The following is a 10,692-nucleotide window of genomic DNA, read 5'->3' on the forward strand; positions in this document are numbered from 1 at the left end:
AATAGTGTAATGACAGTAGGCCATGTAAACAAACTTCATAAAGAAAGTTGTAACGAAAAAACTGCAAAAGGATCACTTTTGAAGGTACGCTTGTTAAAATGTAATATTAATATGTTTATATAAAGTAATGACATAGTATTATTATTGTGAAATCAAATTTCATAACGTATCCACAATACATTAAAGAAGTTATGTGTATATTTACATTATTTTTATATTGTCATATAGACATAAATACGTGTATTTTACTATAAAGTGTGTGTTTGGAACACAGAGATCCGGGATCGTTGTGGGCACATATATTTATATATATGTATATATGTATATATATATATATATATATATATAAATTATAATAAATAAATACTTTTTTTATGTTATATAATAAATATATTGTTCTTATTATGTATCTATTAATTAAAAAGGAAGAAATGCCAATAAAACATTGTTTTTTTCACTTCATATGTTGCTTTCACACACACACACACACATATATACATATATGTGTTATCTGGAAATGATAAACTTATTTTTATTACTTTGTTTCTATTTATATGTATGATATGCGAAATATTATCATACATATATAGAAAATTATACATGGTCCTCTGTGCCCCGTGCTTGACATAAAGGATTATTTTTCTTTCCAACAATTTTAATATCTAAAATAAAATCTCTTACAGTTCTTAAACTAACGCTTTGTCTGCGTATGCATAATCCTTGTAGATATATGCTAAGCAACTTTGGGCCATTTCTTATAACTGATAAATTTTTTATTAACCTTAAAATTAAACGATTCTCTGTGCCCCGCTCTTCCCTACTTTTTAAACCATTCAACTTTTATTAAAAAAATTTTTTTCTATCTTTTATAGTTTTCATTATATTCCCTCTGAATGAAAAAAACCGATTTTTTTTTCAAAGGAGTATTTCACCCCCTAAACTTGCGAAAGGCAACTTGCACATATAACAAAAAACGTATCTATTATTTTGATGTAAAGTACAACATATTACAAGTTCATGAAAATCGGAGGCGGACACTTGTGTGGGTTTCCTTGTTAGTATAAGTTACTCACTCTACACATAGAAAAATATCATTCTGCTGCTAGTAAAAGCGATTGCTTAGTTTATTTACCTTCTTCTAGGTAATATTTTCGATAAAGAATATTTTATTCATGATAATCTTAAAATGTGCACTGTAAAAAATTTATCCACTTTGTTCTTGTGTTGTGTTGATTTAATATAAGGACAAATTTGTTAAAACGGAACACGACTTATCATATAAAACTTAATATATAAAATGTACATGTTACATTTTAAATTAAAGTAAATTGTGTTATCTTAACACTTGGAAATGTTGAATATAAACTCAACGCGGAATAGTAAAAATAATACAACAACGATATGTCAGATTAATACACGCATGTATTAATACACGCATATTTTAAAAATTTAAAACGAAAGTTTCCACACGGATGGAATTCAATATAGATATAAAATATTTCTTACCGTTTATTTGTCACAAATCCGAGAAAAATTCATTATGTACTCAAAAGAAAAATTTTTATTCTCTTTACAAGAATATTATAAAACTTCACCGAAAAGAGAGTTAGCTCGACTCTGTGTAGCAAGTAACTCGAATTTCTGTTTTAATTTAATATTTTTGATTGAAATGCCTCAGTAGGATTCAGAATGAAATTTTGAATAAATCTGATGCTTTTGACAAATTCATGACGGATTAGCGGATATACGGGATATCCCAGTATTGGCCTTTGTAATTTTTGTGGAAACGAACATAAAAGTCCCATATCGCTTTGCGATAAATCGCAATATTTGCAATAGATCTCGAAATATTAATAAAAGAAGATTTGTGAATCATCACGCACAATACGGTAGTTTATGATCAATACATTTTTACAAAAATTGCGAAAGAGAGTTTGAGACACCCTGTATAAATTGACAAAATATTTGAAGCAAATAATATCTACTCGAATGCAGTATATATTTTTCTGTGTGTACCTTTCTAATGGTTCAGTTATAAAATGCAACTGCTAATAGATATAGAATGTAGCTTTCGAGCTTTGCATTGTCCAAAGTTAAGTCATACGCGAAATGTCGAGGAACTTTGGCGAAGAGAGTGAATCGCGAGGAATATCGAAGGGATAAAGTTTTACAGAGACGCTCCCTCGTCGTGAGAAGCCGTCAACGCGACTTAGACATGTCGGTATATTGTCATGCGGTGTTGTCTCGGAACTGTCGTGTTCTCTCTGTCCCTTTCTCGTATATATTCACCTTCTCGCGGACTAACAACAAAGAACTATAAGAATCTGTCGCAAGGTCGCGAACTCGATAGTTCCGACATTGATCGAGATGATCCAAAGGAAAGAGAGAGGGAGGAGGAGAGAAAGAGTTTCGACAAATCAACCCTCGAGGATGTAAACAGAAATTTAATCCCCCGGCCGGCTCGAGTCGGACGGATCTTTTGTTTGACGTGTCATCAACGAGGTATTTAACGTGAAAAACATGAAGAGCCCGCGGTCGATGTTAAAGCCTTCATTAAATATTCACCGCGGAAAAATCGCTTCCGGGCGTGCGAGCGGGAGATCCGGGGGAGTCGTCGCGCGACAATCCCGCGCGAGAAACCCCGCGGGTATAAAAAATTCAACCCCGCTTAAGGTTACAGAACAGCACCGCGGCGGTATCGTGCGCGCGCGCGCGCAAAAGGTGGTAAATGCATAATCTCGAAACGCACTCTCGTACTTGGCGCCAGCTGGGAAGCCGGAGAACGTCGCGGAATCGCGACCGACGGCGGGGTCGCCACCACCACACACAAACGGCTTAAAAATTCCGGGCCTCGTCGCGCCAATATCTCACGACTTGGCCGTTCGTCAAAGCGCGTTCGCGCGCGCGCGCGCCACCCCGGCGAGAAAATGATTTACGATCGCGGACGTATTCAGAATCCGATCTCGCTACTCGTAAACGCCGGCGTTTACAGTGCCGCGTTGACCGTGACATGTCGGATATTGGCAAAAGCGTCGCGGGTATTAGTTACCTCTCGCGACATGATTGATCCGCCGGAGGAACTTCGCGATTATAATCCCCGTGCGAGATTTGTCAGCGGCGATGAGGAAATGGGAAACGAAATGAGAAACGGCTCGAAATATTCTCCTCGCAAAATTCCGGGCGGTTTCAAAAAATCTCGGCAAATAATGTTCATCGAGAATGTTCGTCGCGGGAGATTTTTAAATCAAGTTTTTTCAAGGGAATCTCGGTTTCTCGCGTTTATTTCGCGTTCGTAATATTAGTAAAAATTACATATACGTTCCTCGTGATTCAGAAATATCGAGTCACGATGGAGAGCGAAAATTTTGAGAATAAAGTTTTCCTCGAATTAGAAATTGAAAAGAAATTAAAGAGTTGGAAATTAAAATGATTACTCAGGCAAGCAGGTACTTGTAAATTTGACAAATTATATTTGTAAATTTGTAAATGCATTTGTAGATTTGACTTTATCGATCGATTTGTAAAAGTTCCTTTATAAGCGGTTCATACGGCACTATTTATCACATAGAATAACGAATAAAATAGAAAAAATTTATCAAAATTTTCTCAAAACAATGTGTTATGTAAAATTTCATCTGAAAATCTAATTGCAACTAAATTTATTAAATTAAATTAAAAGTCTGTTCAAATATATAATTAAAAAACTTGTGAAGTTTCCGATTGTTTCACGTCGTGATAATCATGGAAATCAATTTGGATAAGGATACAAAATTCAAGGAGGAAGGGAAAGGATTTATTCGTCCTTTTCCCCGTAAATCATCTGAATTTCCAAACGAGGAGCTCTGGATCGATCCGTCTTCTCTCACTCGAGAAAATAATTCACTATTGATAAGATAACTCTCTCAATATCTCATGCCATAGACAACGCCGCCGAAAGCGCCGCAGCGAGTAGCATCGCGTCCGCGATGCATTCGACAGAACGAAATTACGTGAACGAAATTACGTGAACGCTAATCCGTCTTTATACCGTTGTGCGGCGACAGCGGAACTAAGGACGGCAACATCGTCGCGAGCATTATACATGCGCACCTGACAGAATTAATTTACCCACATTCAAATCCGTCTCGCAATTTCACGGAACGAACTGCAACGGCGTAGACACGCCGGAAACGCTACTGTCGATACTATACAACGGTATTTCAGAATTAGCGACGCACGCGTTGTACAATGTATTTACTCTGTCGGGTGTGTTTCTCGCTTACGTGCCTTCGAAATTTCCGCACACACACACACACACACACACGCGCGCGCGCGCGCGCGCGAAACTCCCTCCCGTCGTTATGAGCATTTTATATCAATAGCAAAAAGCGAAAATTACGCGTGCAAGGAGAACGATTCGCAAAGCGTAACGATAAAACGGCACAGTTTCTTCCGACCTGTTAAACATTTCGAAATCGGAATAGGAGAGACCGGGGATATATTGGTTCCAGAGATATGTTGCTCATCTTTTCTTTAGAATTTATCTTAAGAGGAATAATGGGTGCAAAATCGCCAAATGGCCCTTAAAACATAGATATTTTTCCCTGAATTTCACTAAAATCGAAGTAATATTACAGTTAAGAGATAGAAAAAACTGGTAATAGCAAAGTAAATTTTCTATTAATATTCGTCGTGACTGAATCAAATTAAGCGATGTGTTAGAATGAAATTTCTTGCAAATGTGTGATATATTGTTTCTGGTAATAAGTGCAATTTTCATTCATAAAATGATTGAAATAGAGCATATTAGCGGACGAGGTAAAGTTGGCCCATAATTAACGGCTACGGAGGAGTGTGAAGACCTCTCGCGGAGACTCTGGAACCACTAATTAAGATACATATTTTATACGTGGCCTTCTCACTCTGCGCTACTGGACAAATGAACCTGATACCAGGACGAGATAATTATATCGCTGTATGCTCATATTTTGGTCATCACAAGACAGAACATATATTAACAGAGTCATGTCGGACATTAATACTTAGAAGAGGATCATCTCTATCATGTTTATACAGTCAGTCACAACAATTAATTGCCTGAGAAGTTGTAACTTGGAAATTTCGAAATATAGGTCATCTAGCCCCGGTCTCCCCGCCCCCACGTATCATCTTCGTGCGCGGCAGACGAGTAAATATTAAATCCACTTGTCAGATACACTTCCCGTGTCTGTCGCGAAATTATATCAACGTTCCGGGATAGTTACGGCGCGAGTGTCATTCTGTTATTGGAAGGCAGACGGAAGGAGATATATAGTATTATGCTGATCGCGAGGACGCGCACCAGTTCTTCCCCTTCAGCATCGTGCTGCTTGGGAACAACATTGATCGTTCCCCTTTCGCGAGATACGTCACTTTATTAGTTGTCAGCTTGGCGAGTTTGTCAGCGGGAATCACGGGCGAGACAAATCAGAAATTGATCGGTGGAGAACACACGTCGGTGCTGGCGATCGGCGACTGCACATCGCTACGCGGACGATTCCGTCCATCCATCTATCTATCTATCTATCTATCTATCTATCTATTTACCTAGGTACCCATCGACTAATCCGCACGACGGCAGATGAAGCGCGCGGATTAATTCGTAGCCGTTTAATTGCAATCGATATCACTTCGCGCGCGACGTGACGCGAGCTACTTACGCCTGACGTCGAAATTACATCTCAGCGCTTCGCGAGCGGACTCGCACGTCGTTCCTCGTCAAGCTTCTTTCGACGACGCGCTCAGGAAGCCGCCCCGGGCTGTCTCACGTGTCGAGACGCGTCGAGAATACTCGCCGATACGGGATACGCACGCTTCCGCGCAAGGGAGCGAACACGCGATCTGTCAGACGCCACTTAGCACGCTCGCGCGCTCTCGAGGAGGATCATCGAAAACACCCGGAAACCGATCCCGAACGCGACTCGTTCGCGTGCGTATCTTCCGCCGCAAACGCGCACGAACGAACGAACGAGCGAATGAACGAACGAACGAACGAACGAACGAACGAACGAACGAACGAACGAACCAGCATCGTGTCTTCTCATCTTATGCAAGTTATACCGGCACGCAGGGCCCCAGGGCGAGAAGGGAGAGCTGGGCCCGACGGGACCGCCCGGCCTGACCGGCGAGAAGGGTGCACGGGGAAAGCCAGGGAAGAGGGTAAGCTTCAGCGAGGTCCTCCGACCGCCGACCATCGACCGGAGCAATCACCCGTCCATTCATCCACACACCCGTCCCACCGTTATCCCCGTTATCCGTCGATCGAATCCGAAGCAAGCAGAAAGACGCTGAAAAAAAAAGAAGGAAGGAAAAAGAGAGATGGTCCCATCCGATCTGTGCCCTGTCGCACACAACCGTGACCCCTTGTCCCATGCGTCGTCCTCAGTCCCTTGTACCGCCTTGTGTATGCATGCTTCGCATGGTAGGAAAAACACTCGGGCACTCACGTCCACGGACGTGATAACCGCATGCCACTTGACGAGTGTCGCTATCTGGGCCCCTTGAATCTGTGTGCAGCATGACGTAATGGTCGCTTTCTTCTGTGAGTACTCGCGCAGTCCGTTTTCACACCGTGTCACACCCCGAGTCGAGATTTTAGCCCTACTTTTGATCTGAACTCGTATTCACATCTGTATGCTCTGAAGGATCGCGGTATAAGTTTAGCTTTCACGCGGGAACACTGAGCGCTTTCAAATGGAAACGCACGAAATGCCACTTGTAGGTTTTAAAGAGAACCTATCGGCGAATCTGTAGGTTAAATGGGGTTAAAAGAGATCGGCTTCAGAGTATTAAAGTAGACGTTAAATGGAATATTGAGATCAAGACAAGGATCGAAATTTCGACCTGAACTTGCTAATATTTATATATTCTGAAGGATCAGAGAAAATTTAATTTCACATGGAAGCTGAAGTCTCGCTTAGCGCCTTTAAATGGTAGAAAACGCATGAAATGCCACTTGTAGGTTCTAAAGAGAAGCTCTCGGTGAAGCTGCAGGTTCAGGAGATTGAAAGGAGATTGATTCAGGCTTCAGAGTATTAAAGTAGGCGTTAAATGGAACATTGAGGTCAAAAGAAGGATCAAAATTTTGATTCGGGACGTCTCTGCGGGGGTGCTGTACGGTATGTACGTAGACATGGGTTTAGGGACGCCGGAGCAGAGTGAGGGCTGCGACACGGACGGAGCGCGTGGCCCTAGATTGCCTGATTTCATATTCCTGATTACGGTCACCCTTAATCCCGCGAGTTAATTGGAAGAACGGGTCGCCGCGCTCCACATTTACATTATTTCAGTTTTATCGCGCGCCGTTCGTTTGATCACGCCTCAATTTCCGGAGTGTATCGATCAACCTGGATTTGGCTTTTGCTCGACAACGACGAAATGGTCGACAGTTTTTCATGATAGTAACTTCGTTGGCCGCGACGGTGAATCACCCGCAACGGACAAGTGAACCAATCGAACAGACTGCTTTTGATATTCCTCATTTCAGTCAACAGATTTCACGGCGAGATTCCATGTCAATCCACGGGCAATCGATATTTCCCATTGCGCGATAATCCGCTTTCGCCAGTTAATTCTTATTTCGAAGAAGAACGATTCATCAGAAGCGCGGCAGAGGTTCGGCTTCCCAATGGGTTCTGTTCCGCTGAGTCGCCGTAAGTGAAGATATCGACGATCATATCGCTCGCGGTCAATTGGATTCAACTATCTGCCAAATTTCGGGGGTGAAGACGAGCCGGCGTTGCGGACGCGTAACGAAATTACGTCACGGAAAACGACCTTGTTCCCACCCTCGTGTCACGTCAGCTGATCGCTAGGCCACATGGTCGTTCACCTTGCTTGCGTCTGCTAAATTGAGAGAAATCATCCGATAAGAAATTAACAAACGGATATTTCCGATTAAAATTCCGATGAATTTTTGTACCCGATCAGAAAACATCCGATAAGAAATATCGGTTCATAATTTTAATCCCGTGAAATTATGATTAAAAGTATCCGATTAAATTTAATCGGATGTCCTGATCGGATATAAGGATTATAATCGATATTATTAAGGATTAGAATCGAAAATATCGTTTGTTAATTTTTTATCAGATAATTTCTCTTGTGTAGTAATGGCCTAGTATAATGAATGACAAATTCTCGGCCGCGACATATACAGGGTGAATCAGCTGACATTAGATTCTAGGATATCTGTTGTTTTTTATACAAGTGGGAAATGTGCGAGAAATAAATTGTGTGATTAGAAGAGATGAAAACATTATGATTAGCTAATATAAAAAAAAATAATTTTCTCTTCTATATAAAAAAGAAACAACAGATATTTCAGAATTTAACACAAAGCAGATAAATCTATATATACTGAGAAAAAATACTAAAAAATTTAGTTGTGAGACATAAAGTTTATTTCTGGAAACAAACTTTATATCTCACAAATAAATTTTCAAGTATTTTGTCTCGGTATATACACTGAGAAAATTATGAGAATCGCATATTGAAAGAGAAATACTTGAAAATTTATTTGTGAGATGTAAAGTTTATTCACAGAAATAAACTTTATATCCCATGAATAAATTTTCAAGTATTCTTTCTCAGTGAATGAACAAGCATTGATATATCTCTGTTATAACAAGAGATGAAATTGGCATCGGCAGTTTGAGACAGAGCGAGAGAGCCGCTTTGGGGCTATCTCTCTCTGTCAGAGAGCCGCCATATTTCTTGTAAAACTGTATTACATATATACATACATACATTGGAAATATAACGGCTCTTGGCGGCCGCTCTAAGCTGGGTCGAGAAAGGGACAGCCGCGAAACAGCTTTCTCACTTGGTCTTAAACTGTCAATGCCAGCTACACTCTGCGGAGAGAATGATTGGTGCATGTCATTGTTCTCAGCCGATGTACGACAGTCGCGGAGTCAAGCACCGGCTCCCTCGGCGTTAACGTCCGGCTATTCCGTACGTACGCAGTCTCGAGTCTTCACTTATAATTCCGAGAGCATCTCAGCGCAATTCAGTCGATCGGGAGGGCCTTCGCGATATTTCAATCGTCGCTTCCCAGCACTTTTACCGATCAAATAATTCTCGTCGTGATTTCGAAGAATAATGCGCCGCCGATGGTCCCTTCCGCGCGCGTGAAGATGTCCGAGTTCTTCTTTTTGTCCCTTTATCTCCCTCCGTTCTTCTTGGTTTCTCCTGTCCTACTTTCGAACGTCGCCTCGCGCTTTCCCACGGAATATTTGATTTTGTAATCCCGAGGATCTGGCCCCGAGGAAACGAGCAAGTCGACTCGCCGCGCCACGACAGACGCTCTTCTACCTCGGCCGAAGGTGTGAGGCGACGCCGGCAACAAGCAGCACGCGCGTGCACGCGGCACACTCTTTCACGCAGTCACGCGAGCATGAGCACGTACAATCACGCCGTCACACCTGCATCTTTGAGTAAACTCTAGCTGAACAGCATCGTCACTCTCGGACGGTAACGGGCCGAGGAAAGTTCCCGGCCGTTTTAAGACGACTTGTAATTCGACTTTTCGGAAATGTTTACACCCTCGTGGTATTAGCGCGAGAGGCGCGAAAGCGACGAAAGATAAATCAACGTTCACGGGGAAATTGCCCCGTGGAATTTCCATCGGAAACATCGGCGGTGACTCTCTCCTCTCTTGAACGCATCACGCGCCAGTCGGGAACTTCGGTAATTGAGCAATTTATCACGCGTCTGAATTATTTGCGTTTCATCGAGCGCATGGCGATATTTTCAAGCTATTCAAATTTCAAGCCGAGAATCAAGCGCGTAGGATCTACGAAGATCGGTAGTTTTTAGATGGTGTTGCGTTTCTGAAGTATTTTAACAAAAAAAAATAACCTTGGGATTTAATGAAACCTCAAGGTGGTTTTTTTGTTAAAATACTTCAGAATCTTTCGTTGAAATAATTTTGGTTGAACTACTTTGAAAGAGCAACTCCAGCCAGCTGCTGACTGTCACGGGCCCTGCGCACCTGTGTCTTTCTTGGGTTAAATAACTAATAGCCTTTGTGATTTAAATTATTTAACTTCTCTATTACGGCTTTAACCCGAATAGAAGAAATGAGACGAATAGTGAAAGGCGATCGTTTGTCTTTAGTATGTAGTTCATGCGCCAGAATAAAATCAAGCGGGATAAAATCGAATGGGGTCAACTCAATAATTGTTAAATTGCAGAAGAGAGAATAACGAGCCGAATGTTTCACATTCAGATTGTACTTATTATATTTATAGAAATCCATTCCCGTACACACACACACACACACACAGCAGAGAGAGAGAGAGAGAGAGAGAGAGAGAGAGAGAGAGAGAGAGAGAGAGAGAGAGACGCAATATATCTTCACGCTTTCCACGGAACTTTCCTCGCGCGCATGTGTCCGTCTTTGGACTTGCATACGTAACCTCGAGCGACTGTCGGGACTCGTACGGTCCCGTGAAACAAAAAAAAACACACAAAAGAAAAGAAAACAAACTCAAGAGAAACGAAGAGAAAGAGATAGAATAGCAGACAAAGGAACGAAAGTAGATAGACGAGCGAAACAAAACAGAAAACAAAAACAATGAGAGAAAACGTTGGTGGCAGCAAATAACACGTACGGATTTTGCGGTATCCGAGGCTTCTCCTCGGCCCCCCCCCCCCCCCCCCCCCCCCCCC

General features: G+C 41.8%; 1 protein-coding gene across 16 annotated transcripts in view; it reads left to right on the forward strand.

Annotated features, from left to right (window-relative positions):
- The window catches only part of LOC116842298 (collagen alpha chain CG42342), a 294,572-nt gene that overhangs the window by 241,215 nt on the left and 42,665 nt on the right, over positions 1-10,692 (forward strand). For 15 of the 16 annotated variants that reach the window (XM_032811294.1, XM_032811279.1, XM_032811283.1 and 12 more), the window contains one exon: positions 6,089-6,177. The exons of the other annotated variant lie outside the window; for it this stretch is intronic. In XM_032811294.1, the coding sequence (XP_032667185.1) occupies positions 6,089-6,177 (89 nt within the window). The remainder of the gene's footprint in view (positions 1-6,088; positions 6,178-10,692) is intronic. 16 annotated transcript variants of the gene reach the window in all.

Source organism: Odontomachus brunneus, unplaced genomic scaffold (genome assembly GCF_010583005.1).
Source record: "Odontomachus brunneus isolate Ranch 3 - 2012 unplaced genomic scaffold, Obru_v1 Obru_scaffold_024, whole genome shotgun sequence".
In the NCBI taxonomy this organism is placed as follows: domain Eukaryota; kingdom Metazoa; phylum Arthropoda; class Insecta; order Hymenoptera; family Formicidae; genus Odontomachus; species Odontomachus brunneus.